Raw genomic sequence first — 23,218 nt, forward strand, 5'->3', positions numbered from 1 at the left:
TTTTGAGAATTTCATACATGCATATTACAATTATATTCACTTCCCATTCTTCTCTTAATCCATGAGCCTTCCCAGCCTGAGGAAGTTTGCCTAGCCTCGGTCTTACAGACTGAAAGAATGGAGGTGCAAGGAAGCAAAGGAAGAAGGAAAGTGAGACTTGTGTGTCCTGGGTCGACCTCCCTGGGCTCTCTCTGCACCTGTGGCAGCACTGCCTGGGCGGAACCCAGGTGGAGTTACTCATTACCCTGCTGGGCACTCCCTCCAAAGGGTGGCTGAGGCTGACGGAATGATTTGAAGATACACTGGGTTGGGTCAGATGGTGATGTTTGCACAAGTGCGTCAGAAGGTCCAGGGCTGGTCTTAGGAGATCTCACCAGAGAGCCCAACCACGTTAAAGATGAGAGGCTCAGAGTGATCTCCCCTGGGCCAATTGTAATAAGCAGCAGGGCCAAGATATATGGCACACTCTAGGGTCAAACCTTATGTCATCAGTAGCTACGTAATGATACTTATCCTCTCTTGGTGGCTCCTCTGCCCTGACCGATTCCATCCGTACATAAATTAGCCAGGGCTGACTGCTTCGGCTGCCGCTCTAAGAATGCTAGCTTAGGGTAATAAAAGCCGAGGCGCTGTATGAAGAAAAACCACTTTGCATTTCATAGTGGACTACATCCTGAGGGACCAAGCAGCAACTGTTCTGAAACATAACTAACTAGTGATAGAACTAGTCCTTCACTACAGTTCTGAAATCCAGTCAGCTCTAAAACTGCAGGTAAAGCCCGGCCTAACTGGACTCGTGGCTACTCAAAATGGGTTACTCCACTTTGTACATTGTCTTTTGCAAAACTCAATGCCATGTGACTCCTCCAGGGCCATGATCCCCACCCCCCACCCCAAGGAACAGACTTGGAATTTTGTCCATCTGCCTGAGCTATTGACCTGCACCCCAGGGTCACCTGCTGGTGGGTGTTCCTGTCCATGAGCAGGAATAGCATTTCTTGACTGGCAGTAGGTGAGAGCTGTGCCCTTTCCCTCAGGCAGGCTCGTTCTCTTGGGCTAAGTCCTGCTAAATGCGTTAAGCGCACAGCAAGAAAGTGAAGACTCACACTTTCTATTCCAACCTGTTATGAAGTCTTCCTCTCTACACCCCGAAGAGCATGCCTACAACAGGCAGACTACCTCAGAACCGTGTGGACTGAAAGCATCCTTTGGTAGATCCAAGATCCCTCAAGTAAAATTCTAAGACAAACCATAAAAGTCCAAGACTGAAAAAAAAAAAAAATCCACACCATTTTACAATCTAGATCAGACACGGGGGTAGGAGGAGCGGTGAACGTTAAGGTCTCTTTTCAACTTCACTTATTTTTGCAGTGAAAATCTCACTGGAGAGCCCAACCACATTAAAGACGAGAGGCTCACATTTCAACGCCCACCTGTGGGGTACGACTGTACCAGACCTCTCCAAGATACCAAGATACCACTGTGCAGCTCATTGTTTGTTTGTTTGTTTTTAATAGCACAAATGCTTTATTTAACAGTTGCCGGTCATCCTGTGGTTAAGTGTTGGATATCCAGGACTCGGCAGCAAGATCCTCACAACCTCCTATCCTCTCTTTCTGACTCCAGGAAGGTGAGCACATCACCCTCTCGAGCGGGGCTTTTGATGTTTCCTGTGCTAGAATGGCTGGTGTCATTCATAGATTCCACACGTAGCTGCGCGCGCTGTACCTGCCAGCCGGTCCTGTTCGGCGCTTTTATCACCCTAGCCAACTTTATCGGCCGCATGAGCCTCGTGTCCATGATGGCGGCGATCTGGTGGAGAGCGATTGCTTCTGTAATAGGCCCAAAGGCTCTGAAGTAAGAATTTGGATCTTGTCTTTGGCCAGTTACGTTGGCGTATGGCTGCACTCAAGCCTGAAGAGGATCCTAGGCTTGAAGGCCAGCCTGGGCTACACAGTAAGACCTTGATTCAAAGCAGCAACGCGATAACAACGCAGAGTTCTTGTAGCTTGTTCACGCAGGTGACAGGGGACACTCATCAGTACCTGGACACCAACAAAAGCATTGTCCCTGGGTGCTGGAGATGTAGCTTAGTTGTTGGAGTGCTGCGGTATCCTCAAAGCCCTGAGTTTAATTCTCAGCATCCCTAAGCCAGGTCCTGGGATATATGCAGCCCTCAGGATGTACTCAGGATGCAAGAGGATCAGCAGTTCAAAGTCATCCTTGGCCAGCTGAGTTCAAGGCACACTTGGGATACAAGAGACCCTGTGTCAAAAAAATAAACAAAAGAAGTGTTCAGGGATGGGGATGGAGCTCAGTGGTGGATGCTAGCATAATGTGTGAGGCCCTGGGTACTCATTCCAGAAGTACACAGCTATTTAACATACTTCATTCTAAATACTAAGGATGTATGGTGCACAGATGATCGATGCAGAACTTTCTAGCCATTTCAAAAGTGAAGTTTCTGATACCAGGAATGCTAGCTAGCCACCTTTGTTTCATAGATTAATATAATTTTCACTGTACAGACATTTTTAAAATACTGCATGTTCGCTATGAAATTATTTTAAATTTTATTTTAAATCTGCCTATATTTTAAAATGAAAATATTTAATTAGGCATGATGGTACATGACTAAAATCCCTCTCACAGAGCAAGAATTCAGGTAGGGGATGGAGAATTGGCGTTACCTGAGCTATGTAGGAAGACCCAGAAAGAAAGAAAGAAAGAAAGAAAGAAAGAAAGAAAGAAAGAGAGAGAGAGAGAGAGAGAGAGAGAGAGAGAGAGAAAGAAAGAAAGAAAGAAAGAAAGAAAGAAAGAAAGAAAGAAAGAAAGAAAGAAAGAAAAAGAGAAAGAAAGGAATGAAGAAAGGAAGGGAAAGACATTTGAAAATCTTAAACATCTTACTGGGTAAAAGCTGGGTGTAATGCCTGTAGTCCCAGCACTCCAGAAGGCAGAGGCAGGTGGATCTCTGTGAGTTCAAGTCCAGCCTGGTCTACAAAGGAAGTCCAGGATGCCAAGGCTACACAGAGAAACCCTGTCTTAAAAAAAAAGAAAAAAGAAAAGAAAATCCTAAACATCTTCAAAGGTTTATTTGAAAATATAATAGTGAAGAAGCCTTGCTAACTCCCTCTTCTAGTTTCTTTTCCTTATCTCATAGCTGTTTAAGTGGTTTAGCTGGGACTATTGTGTGCAAACACAAAGTCAAGAAGGCCATTCCAACAATATTGTCACCAAGGCAGTATCTGTGATGATGTCTTAACCAACACCTCAAACTGTAAAATTACATAAAACTGAATACATATTCCAAGAACATATTTGAGTTTTCCAAAGTTCTAGGAACTCTGCTTTGGAACCCGTGAGGCAGTTTTGTCATTATGTGTGAAATCTAAAAGGAGCCTCAGGACTAATGCCAGTATGTGTGTCTTAAGTTCTCCAAGCAGATGGATTTTGTCTAACCACAGGTCTAACCACAGTGGGGTAAGGGTCAGACTATACTTGTTATCTAGTGGATAATCAATAAGATGCTAAAGATGACTGGCAGTGAATTTAGGTGACATTTCAAAGAAAGCCAATTTGTGTGTTTGCTTGGAATTGAGTTGATCTAAAATGTGAAACCCATCTTTTGCTGATTGAGGAGAAACTTCTGAAGATAATTTCTTTCTCGTATTCTATGGACTTTTGTAAAACATTCTGCTTATCACATCCACTTATTTCCAATTTAGTGACATTAGATGCTAGTGCGCTTTATGTCATAGCATGTCTTACGTTGTTTCAAAGCTGGGGAGACTATGGTGCTTGTGGAGAAACTGCACATAGGTGGGCGGGAGAGGACAGCAGCATCTTTCTGTCACTGGGTGCTGAAAGGCAGGTGAAGAAAGTTGTCTCTGCTTAGAAAAAACAGCAAGTTTTACTCTTACAATCCACATTCACAAAACTGGGCGTGGGAATAAAGCAAGACTTCAGAGACCCCTTAGGTTCAGTGTTGGCCTGGGTATTCTAGGACATTCTTTGTACGATTCTAAGTTTATTCAACACTATGAAAAGAGTTGAAGATACATATGAGATGGGTTGGAAAATACAGAGTCATCGGCTTTATGGCTTTTTAACAGCCCCTAACTGTTCACCCTGAGAACATCATGAAGGACAACAAAATTAAACTATGCTTAATGAAATCCTTGTAGAAAACCCTGTCGCTCTGCAACAAATCATGTCATTGAGGAGCGAGTGCTTAGTGTTCCATGGAGAGTAACATTCACCACCCACCATCTTAAGTACACAGCACCACAGACAATTAAGGATTTCCGTATAGCATGAAAACATTCCAGTTCAACCTAATAAAAAAATTATACTACTACAAGTTCTAATTTTGTCTTCCAAATTTTACTTCTATTTCTTTGCTTGCACTAAATAATGGCATGCTGTTTATTTGCCTAACTACAATATTCTGTAGTATGACACCACAAATAAAAACCAGGCAGAGCCATTGTGTCCAGTAAAAGCCATCACTCTAATGTGTGTGTGTTGCAAAGCAGATCAACTTTGGAATTATCCCAGTTCTCAATATAACAACCAATTATGGACGGACACACACACATGTTTGTATAATTTAATTAGCCAGGGATCTAGACTGACGGACACAGGAAATACTCACAGGTTATGAAATTCTGTCTCATTACCAATCCTTTATGTTTTCTCAGTAATAACCTCCCTGGAGCCAGCAGATCCTTCCCTTCTGTGATTCCGTACAAGAATTAAAGAAAAAAAAAATGTTTTAAAATCCTTCACCTTTCTCGGATACTTTTTTATAAGGTAGATCCAAGAAGGGGAGGCGGTGGCATCTGTGACAACAGAAACAGCATGCACGGGACAAAGGCTTCTTTCTCGAATGTTGGGACAATGCAAATCTTTAACCATGTCCCTGTTGGTATCATCTGAACTATCTTTACAGACCGTCGGTTGGAATCTAACTGTATTGGGAGGAGAGAAAGAGCCCACTTTACCCTGCTCACCTGTGTCTTTTCTAAAGGTCGATTGTCTTTCTAGTGGGGGATTATTACAGTCATGAGGACACTGTAAAAAACAGCTGTGACGCTCACTAAATGGCTAGCGCCACCTATTGGCTACTCAGAAGCACAAATGCTTTTTCACAATTCCTTTTCTTTTTATATGCACGTTCGTGCTTTACGAAAGCCACTATAGTTGGGTGCTGGTAATGATAATGAAAAATACAGAGTTCTTCTGACTTACAGCTTCTGTCAGTGTGTATGTGCAGCGACAGCCTACATTTCAATTGTAAGATGAAAATAGAAAAATTATCAAGTACCAGAAAGACCCTCATGATACCACATGATTTTTGTTTCTTACTGTTTATCTTGTGTACATACGGGCAGTGAGTGAAGGCTGGGGAATCTGGGACATCTATTCAGCAGTGGGAGGCCATTTAACATTGTTGAACCTACTCTTTAAATGTTAGATAGCTGGCTGCGGTGGTGCACGCCTTTAGTCCCGGCACTGGAGCCCAGCCTGGTCTACATAGTGAGTTCCAGGACAGTGAGAACGATGCAAGAGACCCCATCTCAAAAAAAAAAAAAAAAACAAACAAAAAAACCAACCAACCAAACAAACAAAAAAAAGGAACAAACACAGGCATAAACAAAACAAGTAGCAGTAAGTACCAGCGAGATCCGGAAAACCTAAACACAGACGTATGGCTGGTACATTTACCAGCATGGTGCAGCTGCTGTGAAAAACAGTCTAGATGCTGCGTGATGGTTGCACAGTCATCATATGGCCAGTGTTTCCATGCTAAGGAACTTGAAACCGAAAGTCTGCCCAAGAAAATTGTGCATAAATGTCCATAGTCACATTATCTGTAATAACCCCAAATAGAGACAACTGGACTGTTTGCTGAATGCTGTGCCCGTTGATGAGTGGTAAATAAAATGTACTATTTTCATACAAAAAAAGGTTATTTGAACTACTGACAAAAATGAAGTGTCAGTCCATGTTAACAACACATATCAGCCTTAGAAACACTGTATGGAGAGAATGCCTTCACAAAAGAAAAACAAAAAACAGGTATGATAACAATCCTATTTATGTGAAGTGTTGAAAATAGACAAAACTGGAGGACAGAACTCAGTTTAGCATTTCTGAGGGTCAAGTTTAGGGTAAATAAGAGTGACATAAATTCCTTTGGCAAATGATGAAATATCTTAACATTTATGGCGGTTGACAGATGTACATGTGTGAGTATAATGGAAAAAAACTGGACTGAATACTTAAAAATGAATTCTATAATATGCGAATTAAATATCAGCAAGAACTGTTATAGGGACTGGAAAGATGTCTCAGTAGTTTAAAAACACTTGCTGCTCTTGCAGAGCAAGAGACCCAGGTTCAATTCCAGTACCCACATGGAGGTTCACAACCATCAGTAACTCCAGAGCATCTTCTGGCACCACATACTCACATGGGGCACAGACATACAGGCAGGCAAAACACCCCTACTCATAACAATAATAAAATCTCTAAAATCATTTTAAAAGAAAAGTGACTCATCATGAAATTGTAACTTAAATTAAAAGTAGCTGCAGAGCTGGGCAGAGGCGTGTGGATCTCTGAGATCACGCAAGGTCAGCCTGGTCTATGGAGTGTCTTCCAGGACATCAGCGCTACACACAAAAACTGTGTCTCAAAAAAAAAAAAAAATGAAGGAAAAAAGGCATATAATATGCACACTCTGCTTTATAGAGAAAGAAGCAAATCGGTCATTCCAAAGTCCTACAAGCAACTGAGCTACAGGTTTCAGACAGACCTGGGCAGGTGGGGGGACCCATTTTTGATGCCCCAAACAGCATCCTCAGTGGTCTTGGGCAGGGTTTCACTGACTAAAGACCTCCCAAGTACATGGTATGACTCACCATTAGGAAAGCCTCCAATTTCAGATTGTACTATAAACAGCATGATCCAGAGAGAAGAAAAACGAATCAGTGTACAGGAGGGGTTACCCTGCTTGAGGACAGCTCTTCTCCACTTTCCACACAGATGTGAGGCCGAGCACTGAGTCTTTGGAGAGCATCTCAATGTGCAGCTGCAAGGGAGAGAGCACTGTCTGTACCTGCAGAGCTGTTTTTCCATTTCTCGTTGGCACTTGTGTCTCCCTATTAAAGATTTTCCAGATGTTGCGATTCCTTAGAACAACTTCAGAAGATGGCTTCCTCCCCTCCTCCTCAGCCTCCTTTCTTTATTTCTGGCCCTGGACATTGGCCAGCAGAATTATTTGTGGTTCTTAGTTGGTAACATACCTTAATAGTAGGCAGAAGCGGTTTTCCTTTGTTTTCAGTTTTCTGCGGTGCGGTAGTTAAAAATTGGCTCCTATCAGAAAGCTCTCTCTAAGCCTAATGCGCTCTGCCCTGTACATACATGATTAACCAGCACGGCGTGTACAGCAAAGAAGCCAGGTGAGAGATTTATCGATTCTGGCTGAGTGAATGGAAAAGCAACCTTGAACACTTTGTGAAGTCCATAATGGGCTTAACGACTCCACTCTGGAGCCAACTTAGCATGTCCACTTAACCGGGCAAGGAGCCTGTGTTTGATCTGACTCAGTAAAGCAGCCCAAACTGACAACAGTCGACAATTTAAAGCTCTTATTCTTTTTTTTTTTTTTTTCCTTACTGGTATAAATCATATTTATTTCAAATAGAATTAGTATTTCATAAAATTTCACATTTTGTTAGATATCTTGGGGGAATACTTTCTACTGACTAATACTGTGAAATAAATTCATACGATGAATAATTGCTTTCAAGTTCAGAACCCACTCAAGGTAAAGTTCAATGATCTGGCAGTTCTAGAATATTCTGATTCCAAACTCAAATTGGGCTATATATAAGAACATCTCATTGTGTTTAATGAACTGGTATTATACCACAAATATTTGTTTTGTGGGCACTCAATCTGTCTGATTCAAATATGTTATCCAAAAATATGAGGCAGTGTCTTCTGAAACTAGATATAATCTTTCTTTGGAAGTTTAAATAACACCAGAATAGAAGACAGGAACTGTTAAACCATCTTCCACTAATTAACTTTCTAAAATCAGAAAAAAGAAATACAGAGTGGAATAATTGCACATATATTTACATTCAATTATGCAAAAATTACTTTCAGCCCAAATTTTTATGATGGTCTGTTTGTTGGTTTGAAAGCTATAAAATGAGGTTTTTCTTTCTTTGGGTTTTAGTTTTCATTCATAATAGTTTTCTGTTTACAGCAGTGATTTTACAGCCCTGTGAAAGTGGAGAATCCATTTCATATTATTTTAGAGAAATAAGTTAAAGTGGAAAAATGTAAACCATCCAGTTGGTGCATGCGTTTAGTCCCAGCACTCAGGAGACTGAGGCAGATGAATCTCTGAGTTGGAGGCTAGCCTGATCTACAGAGCATGTTCCAGGACAGCCAGGGCTACACAGAGAAACCCTGTCTTGAAAGACAGACAGAATTGAGAGGGAGGGAGGAATAGCTAATCCCCCCACCACCACCAAAGTAACAATGTCCAAGTTTTGCAAAATGGACGTCCATACAAGAACCAAAAGGAGTGAAAACTCTTCATTCTGATTCTGTCATACTACTTACTTGGATATGGAGAGGGGAAAAGGAGGACAGCAACTTCCAGATTTCAAAATGAGTGGAAAGGCTTATCACTTAGTGTTACAGAGAGTCTAATTTTCTTTTCTAACAAATGTTTCCAACAGAAAATTTAGCACAATTCACTTTAGAAAAATTCTTCCTTTGGAGACAGGAAGGACGCGTTAGGTATTTATGGGCAGCTGGCAAATATTCACTGCACCTCAGTGTGGCGGAATGCCTCCAACCCTGAACCTGTGGGGCCTCGATTTACAAGGAGATGGCTACCAACTAGAATTTTAGCAATTTCTTTTATTTAGAAACTTCTTCTATTAACAATTTCTTTTATTTCTGTGGTGCTAAGAACTCACACCAGAGCCGTGAGCATGTCAGGCAGGTGCCCTACCATCCTCAGACCTGATTTCCACATGTCGGTATTAGTCATATGGGGAGAAAACAAAATATCCACTACCGATGAAATTTTCTACTACAGGGATATTTTTTTCAGCTGTCTCAGCTGCCACTCCAGTAATTTGAACACTGACCTACGTTCTTCTGAAATTTCTCAAGTCTCAGAGTGAAGAAGGGAAGGGATGTTTGATAAAAAAAAAAAAAAAAAAAAAAAAAAAATGGACTGGCCAGCCCATTCATATCAGGACAAAGAGAACAAGCTAAGTAGATTTTCTTCCCATCCTGGCCGTTACCCACATCGTGTTGAACTTGATTGACTGAAGGTAAGCTTATCCATTGTTTCAGCTCCTCGGAATTCCTGAAGCCTAGCTGCCTGCCACTTGCTCTTAATAAAACGGAGAAAATGAACGTGAGCCGCCAACAAGGCGCTTCCTCGCTGCAGGAAGAGAGGAGAAATCTCATTTAAGACTCTTAATATAAGTTTGCCCAATGCTTTAGGCAAACGAAAAACAAATACAAACCCCCTTTTTAGAAGTATCTGTGAATTCGTTTCCAGTAAGCCCTGACGTTTGCATTTTTATCTGTTGGTCCAAGAGATTATGGACAGAATGTTTTTCTATGAAATGCTCTGGGGGTGGGCAGATGATCTCTCACCGCTGGGGTGGACCAGGCTGCCACAGCCAAGCTGGTTTTCAGCTCCAAACCAGATCTTTAGTATTTGTGTTGTTGGTTTTTTTTTTTTTTTTTTTTTTTTTTGTTGTTGTTGTTGTTGTTGTTGTTGTTGTTTTCCCCCCAGATTGCTCTGGTTTCTAAATTTGAAGGTAACTGCATTACTGAGATAAAATACAATAAAGTTCACTTGTTTCAAGTATACAGTTCAGTGGGCTTTAGTATATATTTAGTATATTCTGTTGCGCAGTAACCAAGACTATCAAGTCAACAAAACTCCAGTTCTTGTCCCTCAGGTCTGAGTAGCCCATAGCCTTTTCCCCGATATACAATGTCTATTGGGGATATTTTTTTACCAACAGAATCAAGTGAATCATGGTCCTCTATGACAGGATTCTTTGATCATTTGTAATGTTTTCAAGATTCAATGACTACTTCTTACAATTAATTTGGGAACACTTGTAAACTTACAAAGAATTGCTAACCTGAGAATTGTACAACTCTTCTCGATGTAGCCCAGGCTACATCTATTTTATAGAAAATGTGGTGGATGGACTTAACAAGATTCTTTCCTTAGAAGTTTTCATCATTTTACAAATAACCATGGATTAAGAACTGGTTCTTAAGGTAGCACCCCTTCCTCCCAGCAGTGCTGGTGACTGAATCCAAGGCCCTTCGGATGCTTAAGCAACAAACATCTACCAAGTTCTACCTGTAGTCTGTGTATTAAAACTTTCCATATGGGGCTGTGGAGCCTGTTAAGTGGGTACAGGACCTGCTGCACAAGCACAAGGACCCAAGGTTGATTACCGACACCCACAAAAAAAATCAGAGGCAGAAACAGAAGGTTTCCAGGGATTCATGGGTCAGCTAGTCTAGACAATTAATGAGCTCCGGGTTCAATGAGAGGTCCTGTCTCAAAAGAACAAGTGGAGAAGCAATGCAAGAAGACAACCCACTGTCAGCTTCTGGCCTCCCAGACAAGCAACACACATGCAGCCCTCCTAACTTCCTCACAATAAGTAAGCAAACAAACAGGCCTTATACTGTGATAAAAGAACACATTCTTTGGCTAAGGAGCAGAACTCCAGGATGCTTGGAGTACAGATTCCCAAGGCCCTCTGCAGATCCATTGAGAAAAAGAAAATTCCTTTGGATGGAATTTGGAAATCAACTTAAAGCATGTGCTGCCATCAGAGTGTATAGGATAAATGTAGTACATTGTATGTTCTTATATTTGTTATTGGCATCTAGTCATCCAGTATACTATTGCAAAAAGATTCCATTCAAAGTATATTGTAAAAGGTGAAACATGACTTAGTGGTTTGCCTAACATGTTTAGAGATCAGTCTTCAGCACACACACAAACATACATGATCATATGCTCACACTCATGCATGCACACATGCTTACACAATCACCACACTCATGCACTCTCACAGGTGCACACACCTGCTTACACACACACACACACACACAAGACTCATGTTGCACCACATCTTCAATCCTTACTGGGGTGCCCTTACTAAGTGAGCCAAAGTCCTTCCAGCAATAGAGAGAGAGACACACTGGCTCACAGAAAGGCAGCTTGTATAAAGCCAAATTAGTGGTTCAGATTACAGAGAAAGCACAAGCTATCAAATGAAACTTAAATTCTTATCACTCTAACTCCATTTCCTTATGGGGGAAAAATGGAAGCAGTAGGAACATTTACTGTCGAGGCTATTTCTAAAGTTAATCAAAGTACGTATACAAAAAATACTCTGCAAGGTATTATATAATGTTATTATAGTTTTCAAAATATAATAAATAAATAAGTGCCTGAATCCATGTCCTTTAAAATGTTATACTACTGCAACAGCTTTTCACAAAGTAATATACTATTTTAAATAAATTTTGTAAGCCTATTGTATCAAAAAATAAATCTACAGGAGAACTCACTTTTCTCCTTTGTGCAGTCCTCCACTCTGTATCAGTTCTGACAGCATCATAGTTTTATAACCTAACAAAAAAATCCCACTAGAAAGTAAGGGAAGACAACTGTGGTTGAATGTTTAGTTTTGATAAAATGTATAGATATATAAAGTATGTAATAAAATTCACAGATCATTTGAACTCCAAAACTGCTACTTAAAGAAAAATTCTGAATGACTATAGCTACATTATTGAAGACACAGCTGATGATTGCATTTTAAAGTGAAATGATTGCAGACAAATCATTCACGCATCTCTCTGTGTACCAAATGATATATCAGATGATGATTATAAACTATGTTTTATTAAGAAGTCTGAACTTCATAATAATTTTTTTCTGGCTTAGAATGGTAATATTTGGTGTAGAGCACTGATGTTTGTATACTTTCCTGTGTATGGAAATCTGCCACATGGCTGTTTCGTTGAGGTGGAAGCAACAGGAAGAACGCAGCCAAGACTTCAAGGTCGATGAGAAGGATGCTGAATGTTTGCAGAGGTAGGGTAGAAAGCATGTCTTTAAACATGATATCAGAGGTTGGCCATTTAGCCTGATTCCCTGAGAAGGACAAACAACCTGTCCTTGACGTGGACTACGCTCGAGAGCCAACTATCTCGAAGGCTGAAGCACAGAAGACTGATGCCACCGAAGCTGCCAGGGCGACAGAGAAAATGCAGCTGTGTCTCCTGCTGCTGGTGCCCCCGAGCGCTGCGCTCTCAGGTCAGACCACCCCTCAGCCTCACGTCAGCAGAACAGAAAGAGAAGTGTTTGGTGTGTAGGCGTAGCTACGGTTAATCAAATGGGTTTAAATATTTGGCAGCTGAAGAAAGAAGTCAGTGTGGTTGAGAATTGGGTCACTGGAAGGTTATGGTCACCTGAAAGCTCCCATTCCCCGTCTCCTCCAGCCCTTTTACCCCAGACACACCTAAACGCCATCCCAGCAGAGATGCCATAAGATCTACGTTTGCACTCCGGGGGTGGTGAGCCCAGTTTTTCCAAGGTGACGTCAGTGTTGTCAATAATTGGCACTCCATTAGTTGGTGGTCAGGAATGACACAGGTTTTCCCGCTACTGTTTTAGTTGGGTATTTCTCCCCCCCACCCCACCCCCTTTAAACTTAGAACTAGTGACAGAACTGCAAAATGTAAAACAAACAAACAAACAAAAAAACCGGGAGGCTGCTCCCTTGAGACCCCCTGATCTGATGATTAGCTACACCGGACCAGTAGGGGCAGCACAGAATCCAGGAGCAAGCAGGAGGCACCTGGGGAGCAATTCCAGTTCCAGTCATTTGAGTTCAGCCACTTGTGATACACAATGTACCGTTCTATTTTGCGCACTTTCATTTGTCTGGTGATTTCTTCTCATTGTTTGTTGAAAGGTAACGTGTGCAGCAAGTTGAAAGTAAGGGAACACTCTGGTATTTGTGAACAGATATGCTCCAAGAAACCCTACTTCAGTGAAATTTTAATACTAAGTTGTGACTCGTACTACAAACGACTGAATCATTTTCTCCCTAGAAATAGTAATCAAGGCAAGAGCAAGAGGGTGGGACAGGAGGCTGGTCCTCAGATCTTTTTGTTTGCCATGGGTGTAGGAATCTTTCTTAGTGAATCTGCAGGTGGCTTGACAGAAATTCCTTCTTCCCAGCTTCTGGCTCTAGGTGATAGCTGGGCTCTCATCCCCTCTGCAAACACCTTCAAAGAGTACACTGCAGATATGAAGGACGGGAGATCAGCTTTCTCCAAACACAGGGAGACTGGGCTACGGGAGCAGGTGAAAATCATATTCTTAATCACAAGCAAACACAATTAACTGGCAACTAGATTAAGATACCTAATCAGTCAAAATTATTTAGAGGCTCTTAGAAGGAGCACCCTTCTTTGGAGAGTTCTTAGTTACCCTTTGAGATAATACTGTTAATGAAATACATGTTCCCAGGGGAACCCTTTTTAGAGGCATTCCTCCTCCTATAGGGACATAATGAGGCTTCAGGAAAAAAATGATAAAAGTTCTAAGAGTAAAAAGTATTTTCAAAAAAGTGGGGGTGGGATTTGAGAAAGTCTTCCCCAACTTCAGTCCAACTGATGGTCACAGAGAAAGTGTTGGCGAGATGCTTTATCCACTCAACAAACGTGGTGGCATTCTCGTTGTATACTATAGTACTGAGCACAAGGCATGCCAAAGCCATGAACGACACAGGTGACTTTGGAGGGAGCTGGCAGTAACGGGCCAAGGTTAGATAAAGACCAAATAAATGTAATGACCGAATGTAATAAGTGAAGGAATAACGATGCAGATGGGAGAACGGTGGCATACGTTTCAAAAAGAAGAGAGGGGCCTGATTACAATAGGTGGGGTGGCCACAGAAAATGATCTGTGTCCTTAATAAAGGGAAGAGGACACAGGCTCTGAGGGAGAACTATCTTGCCGTGTTCTAAAACAGCTAAAGGCTAGCTGGTTAGAGCTTTGTATTAGGAGATGTGGGTAGAGAGCTAGAAAGGGCGCGAACATTCCGGGAGGACCATGAGGCTGCCACTGTGATATCCTGTTTGTGTAGGATTGAGCTGGAATTGGGGATCACAATGACACAAATCTGCCCCAACTGTCCTCTTGCTAATAAAGTGATAGTCATGTCAAGCTGAGGATGAAGCCTAAAGGTCCGGTGGCAGAGCGAAGGCCATATGTTCAATTGCCAGCACTGAAAAACAAACAAACCGAAAACAAAGCACCCAAAGTCAAATCCTGTAGGAGAGTAGTAAAGGTATTCCTATCGATCATCTTTATAAATAAGCTATTATACTTTATTTACTAAACAGAATAAGTACTGGCGAAAGCAGATCACAGCTCCCCTCCAGTTACTGACTACTGGAGATGTATAACTGAGTTTTCCTGGAAGGTACACTTTGCCAGTCTAGCTAAATCCCACTGTGGCCAGACCAGGTGCTACATGCACATTTGACTACTGTCAGCTCTTTCATGATTACAGTCTCAGTCAGCAGGCGTTGTCCCTTCTACTCTGGGAACAGCTGCAGTGCTGTAGACTGGGTCTCCTGTGCTTTGGAGAAGGGGAGAAACTTGCCCACGGGGAAGAACTGGGGTAAGTGCCTGTCTTAGTTTGGGTTACTATTTCTGAGATGACACATCACGACCAAAGCAACTTGGAGAGGAAAGGGCTTATTTCTCTCACAGTTCCGTATGACAGCTCATCGTCAAAAGCAGTGAGGGCAGGAACTCACACAGGGCAGGAACCTGGAGGCAGAGGCTGATGCAGAGGCCATGGAGGAGTGCTGCTTACTGGATTATTCCTGCTAGCTTGCTCAGCCTGCTTTCTTATAGAACCTAGGACCACCAGTCCAGGGATGGCACCATCCTCAATTTGCTCTGCCCTCCTCTACTGATCACTGATTAAGAAAATGCCTTACAGCTCTAACCTGTGAAGACATTTCCTCAGTTTAGGCTTCCTCCCCTCTGATGACTGTAGCTTCTATCAGGTTTTCATGAAAACCAGCCAGTAGCATGCCGTGGCTGGTCATGTGACTGAAGCTGGACCTGTGCACTGTTTTGGCATCTGAGCTATCTCAGGAACAGCAGCACAAAGATGAGTGCAGATCTTTGAAGTGATCCAGTATGTTTTGGAGATATGGTGGTTGGTCTTCATTTTCATGTCTTTCTGTTGAACTTTGTCCTGCTGAAGGTGGCAGTGACTCATGGGAATTCAATCATGCATAGAAGCGGTATAAATTAGATGGGCCAATCCCTACCCTTGGGACAAGTCAGAAAATCTTGCTTGTGACACATTATGTTCTTTGTGTAAGGTCATTGAGAGTGGTGGGGAGGACAGCAGGGAAGAAGGGTAGCAATAATTTGCGAAGTATTTCTTCAAAGATGTCTATAAATAAGTCTAAAAATCTTATTGAATATTCTACTTCTTCCTGCATTTTTGTTTGGCTCTTTAAAATGTTAATTAATTAATTAATTTGCTGCAGTGCTGGGGATGGAACCCAAGGTCTTGCCTTCCCTAGACATACATTATACCATTGAGATTTGATGGTTTTGAGTAGGGAAATCCTGTGAAGTCAAGCTAATCTCACATTATTCACGTTTACAAACTCAAGGAGTTTTATTTCTGGTTTTTCATGATATAGAGTTGTAATTTCAAAACTGTGAGGGACCCTCTTCAAGTCAAACATAAACAGGGCTTTATGATTTTTTAACTTTTTCCAAAAGAATCTGCCAGCACGAAAAGACACTGAAAAAATGTTTTTTTGTTTATGGCCACATGTATTACTTGAATTAAAAAAAATGTGAATGAGAAAATTAGGCCTAGAGAAAATGTGTGTACAGTCTAAGAACCAGTGAGGTGAGGCAGTATAGGGAGCCTGGGCAGTGTGGAGAGACAGCGTGAAAGCACAGAAAATCAAAGGTAAATTTAAACCCAGCAGCTCTGCTTCCTTCTTTTTACACATTTCTTTATTTGGTGTGCGGGGTGCACATGCGGAGCTAAGGGGACAACTTTCAAGAGTTGTTGTTCTCTTTCCACCCTGTGGTTTCTTGGGTGCAACCCCAGGTTGCCAGACTTAGTAGGAAGACTTAGTTGCCAGACTCAGCCCTTACCTGCTGAGTCCCCCACTCTCCCTAGCTATTTGTTTCTCTTGGAGGAAGGGAGTTGCTGGAGAAGGGCCACCCAGAATTGCTGGCACACCTGGAAGCAAAGAAAATAAGAGTCCAGATTGGGAAGCTGGTAGGGCCGGGCGATGGTTACAGTGAGGAAGCGCACAGGTATGGAAGGACATGGGGTATTTCTCAGTTTTCATGGTGGAAAATGGATTCTGCATCCGTGCACATGTACCTTGAACTAAGTGAGAATATTACTGCATAACACCGAAAGTCTGAAAGTTAGAAAGAACCTTAGGATTGGATTGGAACTGGATGTATTCTCAACTCAAGGCATATATGTGCACATGTATGTGGTCACATATATGTAGAAATGGTTATATACGTGTGGGGGGGCATACATACACAGAATTCCTCATTCATGAGGCATATGCCTTAAGATCCCCCTGTGAACAACAGAAGCTAAGGATAATACTGAACTTTATATTACTGTTTGCTCTCTACATACATTTCAAGGACACTTATGTGTCTTAACTTATAAAATAAACTATAAGCTAAGACACATATAAGTTAAAACAATAACTATAATAAGCTATTTTAAACTTTGAATTGTACTTTTTTAGAACTTTCCATCTAAAATTTCTAGTCTGTGACCCTTGTCAACTGAAACCACACAGGAGGAAGGTGTGGTAAGTGGAGTGGTGTGGAGATAGGTGCATGTTTCTAGGCTCTGTCTGCTCCATATGTGTAGAAGTAATGATGCCTCAGGATCCAGGAGAGCTCAGGCCTTCCTTTTCAAATGCTTTCTTCCAGAAACAGATGCTCCTAACTCCCTAGAAACAAGGCCGAGGTAAGGCAAAGAAAGTACAGGATGATCTGGAATGTCTGGTTATGCCAGATGTATGGAAATATCCAGAAATGACTAGAAATCGAAGGGTAAAGGGGAAATCTCAAAGGGTGGTTTGCAGGACAAATCTGAAGCAACAAGAAGCCTCATCTAACGGTATCTATTAAGGATGGCAAACTGTTTAAAACAGAACGTGTGGGTCTATGACTCCACCAACAACGCACAGCAAATAATGAGAAGGAATAACAAGAATAGAAAACCAATTCAAATAAAAGACATAGTATAAAACAATGCATAACCCATCTACAGACCTAAAGAAGCTAAACACTAAGGAGGACCCTAGGGAGGATGCGTAAATCTCATTCAGAAGGGCAAACAGGATAGACACCAGAAGCGGTGGAAGAGAGAAAACAGGATGGGAGCCTACTACAGAGGGTCCTCTGAAAGGATTCACCCAACAGGGGGGATTGAAGCAGATGCTGAGACTCAGGGTGAAACTTTGGGTAGAGCACAGGGGAATCTTATGGAAGAAGAGAGGGGTGGGAATAGAGGGACATGGAGGAGACAGGAACCCCACAAGGAGACCAGCAAAACTAAAAAATCTGAACCTGCAGAGACTGATGCACCAAAGGAGGACCATGCATAGAGAGGACCTAGACCCCCTGCTCTGATGTGGCCATTTTGGCAGCTCAGTCTCCATGTGGATCTCTGAGTGAGGGGAGCAGGGGCTGCCTCTATCATGAACTCAGTTGACTTCTCTTTGATCACTCACCCCTGGTGATGCATCCTTCCCAGGCCATTGAGGAAGAGGATCCAGGCAGTCCTGATGAGACTTAACAAGCTATGGGCAGATGCCAATAGTGGAGAACTCCTCCTTTCATTGGACTAGAGGAAGGGAATAGGAGGAAGAGGGAGGGAGAGTATGGCTGGGGAGAGTTGAGGGAGAGGGCTTCAATTGGGACTTAGAATGAATAAGTTGTGAAAAAAAATAAAAATTAAAAGTTAAAAAAAAAAAAGAAAACAAACTCATGGGGCGCAAGCCAGTAAAACACTCCATGGTCTCTGCTTCAGTCCTTTCCTCCTGGTTCCTGTTGCATTCCAGCCCTGTTTTCCCTCAGTGATGGATTATGACCTAAGAGTGGTAGGCTGAAACAAACCTTTTGCTTCCCAAGTTGCTTTTGGTCATGGTGTTTTATCATGGCAACAGAAGGCAAACTAGGATAGGTAGTAATGATGCTCCTTTAGTAACGGGTTACATGGCTGCACCGTTTCCCTTGGGTCAAAGATGAGATCTAACTGACACAATAATTCTAAAACATCTAAAAAAAAAACTTTTGCTCTATGTAAAAGAACACTCCACTCTAGTCTCTTGGCCTCCACTTAATTTCAGTGTAGTCTGTTTGTTGTACTGTCTTTTCTAGCTCCATCTGTCCCCTGGAGCATTCAGCCAACAGCCCTCTGTGTATTAGGTGTGTCTTTTAGCACTTCTACTCTGCAAAAGTTTTTGTGGTCATTTTGTCACTTCTTTTTCTAGAAACACTGTGGAGAGACCAGGTACTTACACACACACACACACACACACCCACACACACACATTTTTTTAAAAAGATAATTGAGTATAAAGCAATTTGAGTGACTTGCTAGTTCTCTTGGTATCAATTATTGAACAACCATGCCAGAATCTGGAATTCTTTTTACTCTACAACACAAAAACGCCTGGGCTGGGCTGGAAGATTTGTGCGTTTGTGGGTTATTCATCCTTTGATGAAAATTGTTGTGTTTGTGTGGCAGGCGTAATCACCAAAGTAAACTTTGCCTTTAAAGCTCTAGGAATGGGACTTAGGACCACACTAGGCTCAGGTAAGGGCAGGTAAGGACAAGGTGTTAATTTGTGTTTCAGTTTTTTTTTTTAATGGCATGACAAATGTTTTATAATTCTGTTTATTTTCCCTTGTGCAGCTTAGGGTTTTATTTACTTATTCTTAATAGATTTATTTATTTTATGTGCATGGGTATTTTGCCTGCATGTATGTATGTGCACCTTGTGTATGCCTTGTGTCCTCGGAGGCTAGTGTCACAGTGTCACAGTCCCTGAAACAGGAATCATAGACGAGTGTGAGCTGCTGTGTGGGTGCTGGGACTAGAACCCGGGTCACCTGGAGAAGCAGTCAGTGCTCTTAAACACCAAGCCATCTCTCCAGCTCCTGGGCTTTAAAAGGTTAATGTGCCTCCTCCCAATTTTTATTCTTACTACCAGAGTAAAAAAAGAAAAAAAAAAGTTCATGTTTTAACATAACCAGAAAACACACAATAGTTTACAGAAGCCTCCCTAAAAACTTAACAATGAACGCTGGTAAAAGCATGGCAAGAGCAGACATTTCTATCAAAGATGCTACCGTACTGAGAAACAGACTTGCTGTGCTGCTGCACTCATTCCCCCCTACACAAAGGCAGCTTCTGCGTCTACACGCGTTGTCTCAGCACATTTTCATTGATTTAAATATGTATGTACCTACTACGTGACTGGCCCATTAGGAACAGCGAGCTTCTCTCATCTTCATAAAGCTCTCAGAGGTCATTGGTATTATCATGATGCTCCAGTCCACAGGTCGGTTTTAAAGCATTCCATAACATTCCAAAGACAAGCAACTAGTGTGTTTCCTCAAGTAGAATTCGGTTCTAAGCAGCTTGTTCCCATGCTTCTGTTCACCACCAAGCAAGTCATGATGTACTAAGCCTTATCCTTAGGAGGGACTGGATAATTGTCGATCACATGGACAGTCTTAGCTCTTGGGATGATTGGAAGCACCAAGCAAATTACTAAATTGCTTTGTACCTTGACTGTCTGTCTTATAACAAGATAATTGGAAATTTTCTTTCTTTAGGAACAACCAGAGTGCAGGAAACTTAATAATTGCTACATTAGAGAATTTACTATGTTTCTATGTCTTTAAGACCTGCATTGAAGTCACCAGTAATTTAAGTAGGTGATGGGTGAGATCATAATGGTTCAATATTGCTAACTAAGTCTTTTACAGTCTGAGAGAACAAGGAACACAAAAATACAACATCAGTTTCCTTATATGTGAATGTTAGCACCATCTTTGAACTCTTTTCAAGTAGCTCAGCTGCATTAGAATTTGTCTGTAAGAAACAGGAGTCAAAATAAGTGAGTATCATGTAAGGCCTAGTCTGACTTTTTAAAAAGCTAGATTCTGTTTTTCAAGACCAGGTTTCTTTGTGTAGCCCTGGATGTCCCGAAACTCGCTCTATACACCAGGCTGGCTTCAAATTCACAGAGATCTGCCTGCCTCTGCCCCTAGAGTGCTGGGATTAAATGGGTGCACCACCACCACCTGGCAAAATCCTAGGTATTCTAAATGATGCTTTCTTTTTGCATTGTTGTATTTCTGATTTTTAAAAGTTATCATAATCCAGTTAATAAGAACACTGCATCCTTCTCCAAGGATATCAATCCATCACTACCAACTTCTTTCTTTCTTTAATCCTTGTAAGTTCCAATTTTTCCTTTCATTATTTGTAAAGATGTCACATTAATAAATTCAAAGTAAGACCCTTACTGTTTCCAGTGGTCCAAGAACCCTCGTTATATGACTTTAAGTCACTGATTCTTTCTTTCCTTACCTCAGTCTCCTTAGCAGAGGGGACTAAGGGGCATCAGCTCCACTAACCTCCAGGGCAGTTGTGAGGCTCAGATGAGTTAGGAAAACTGCTTTGTAAACCATATCGTGTTTATGAAGAAATTAACATCAAAGATAACTTCCAAAGTGCACTAAAGACAAACAATTACTTCTGTATCATAAAATTACACATAAAATTATCCATGTGTTTCTTCAGCCTAGGTTTCTGCTCTGAAAGCATTAAGAATAGCCAGAGGATCCAAAGGCCCTGTAATGTGTGATTTCAGTTTCAGGTTGAATTATTGGAACATAAGGGAAAGAATATTGTTTTCCAGACGCCCTGTGACCACAGGTCTCTATAGGAGAGCCTTTAAGGTCTGTGGAGACCTGTGGTTCTTGGTGCTTCACCTAGAAAGATGGCACTAGTCTTTCCCTTATCAATAAGTGTTTATTAAAGACTCGTGAGGAAAAAAAAAAAAAGATGAAGTGAAGGGAAGAGAAGACAAAGTTGATGGCAAGTCCAAACTCTGGACAGAGAAGAACATTCAGGTAGCTGGCAGCCGAAACCCAGAAAGGCTTCCTAAGGTTCCCCCTCCTGCTTTTATTTTAAGCTTTGGAAGCTAAATTAGGTTCAGGTTCACAATCTGCTATGCTTGTGAGCCGAGGTGCATACAGCAGGTAATGAGTCCTGTCAGCAGTGGCAGGTCCCACAAACTATTATAGCTTTGATCGTTTCCATGATCACAGAATGCATACCCTGCCCTAACCAACCATCTGGCACCATGCAGTCGGTCCTCCCAGGAGATCTCGGAAGCAGAGTTTTCAGGATGGAAAGGCACCCATTGCCTCTTCCTCACAAAAACAGAACAGACAACTCCGTGTGCTCGACCCGCTGTGCTCTGCATCGCTTTCACATGCCGGCAACAGATTATTACAGGAGCACGGACTGAGAACATATCCCTGGATCTCAGTAAACCAAGGAAGAAGACTAAGGACATCACCACGCTGGACATTCCCGGGAAGCGTGCCCTGCCCCCCGCTGCTGCTCTCCTCCGTGGGAGTGCAAGCGCTCTGCTCACAGCGGACCTGCTGCCAAGACTGTCCCGTGAGGACCTCAGGTCTCCAAGGGAGCCCCGTCTCTGTCTCTTCGCGGGTGTGGGTGACAGCAACGGTAACAGGCGTCAGGAGGCTATTACCTTTATAAAAAGCCAAGCCACATTTGATTTGCCTTTAAAGTTCAAGGAAGACTCCATAGAAGTTGAGCAAGACCACCTTCCCAAGAGAACCTGAGGTTTCATAGACCAAGCAATAAAGATAAAGGAGTCCACACTTCTTCCGGGGACCACAGTTGGGGGTGTGGGTTCTAAGAAACACTCCCCACCAGTTTCTGAGTTGGGAAGTGAAGCGGGAACAGTGCGTTTCCTGCTTCTCCTCTAAAAACTCAGCCAGGGCCAACCGGGAAGGAGGAAGTGGTCTTAGAGTCGCCAGCTGCTAGGGTGGAGTTTGGGGGCAGCCAGAGAGGAGCCACGAATTTCAGGGGGATCCGGACAGTTACACGCGAGTCCCCGCCCACTTAGGATGCGCGCCCCCATCCTTGTAGGGACTGAATCCCCGAACTTAATCTTGGGGTCAAACTCTCTCAGCTCCCACGGGAGAGGCCGGTGTGAAGCCAAGACTGCAGGGTACTGGGCCAGCGTGGGGGCGGGTGACCGCTGTCTTTCCCGCCACTCTTCTCTCCGGCTCCCTAATTTCCCATCTCCATCCCAAACCCACCAGGAACTGACCGGGGAAAGGTACCCAGGGGAGGAGAGAGGGCACCCGTTTGGTGCCAATCCTCGGCGTCGCTCCGTGTGACCCTGAGAGGTGCGCAGCCCGAGGCTCCGCGCTCTGCGCCTGTCACTTCCCTCTCACTTTGGCTCTCAGCGGCTGCCTCTGAGGCACCGTTTTTTAGCTCGCCCAGCGGTACTATGGTCTCTCTCAGAGTCCGCCGGATGATGGCTCGCGCTCCCCTTTCCGCCCCCCCATGAACTTGCTCTTCAGAGCCCGCGGAACTGCCTGGATGCCCACGGATTCTGCGCAATGGGACCTGAATGTCCCCTAACGAGGCTCTGGCCACCCGAACACGAAAGCCACGAAACCTGCAAGAAATCACCGGCAGTCAAGCACGGCTTTGACTCTTCCACTTCGGAGCGACAGTTGATCACCCACCCGCTTGCCATAGGCCCCAAGCAGTCCCCGGCACGGCTTCTTGCTACCTTAGTCGCTTCCTTGCCCCGGCCTTTTAGAGCCTCGGGTCTCACTGGGGGCTGTGGCGCCGTCGGTAGCCGCCCAGAAATCCTGCCCTGTGCGAGTGCGACACCGCGGCAGGCTGCAGCAGACAGGCGCGCCAGGCTCCCGCTCCCGACCCCCACCCCCACCGCAGTAAAT

At 43.0% G+C, this 23,218-nt stretch overlaps 1 protein-coding gene across 1 annotated transcript; it reads right to left on the reverse strand.

Moving 5' to 3' along the window:
* LOC132654757 (small ribosomal subunit protein eS28-like) lies at positions 1-23,198 on the reverse strand. The gene is made up of 3 exons (XM_060385924.1): positions 23,047-23,198; positions 3,769-3,887; positions 1-2,265 (listed from the first exon to the last, which is right to left on the reverse strand). Exon 3 carries the CDS (start codon positions 1,798-1,800, stop codon positions 1,594-1,596), a length of 207 nt encoding a protein of 68 aa, XP_060241907.1. The 5' UTR covers positions 1,801-2,265; positions 3,769-3,887; positions 23,047-23,198; the 3' UTR covers positions 1-1,593.
* Between the last annotated feature and the right edge of the window lie 20 nt (positions 23,199-23,218).

The sequence above is a fragment of the Meriones unguiculatus genome, chromosome 6 (genome assembly GCF_030254825.1).
Source record: "Meriones unguiculatus strain TT.TT164.6M chromosome 6, Bangor_MerUng_6.1, whole genome shotgun sequence".
Lineage (NCBI taxonomy): Eukaryota > Metazoa > Chordata > Mammalia > Rodentia > Muridae > Meriones > Meriones unguiculatus.

What these genes read in the sequence shown, in the direction of transcription:
- LOC132654757 (XM_060385924.1), bottom strand. Translation starts at nt 1,800, where the DNA reads ATGGACACGAGGCTCATGCGGCCGATAAAGTTGGCTAGGGTGATAAAA.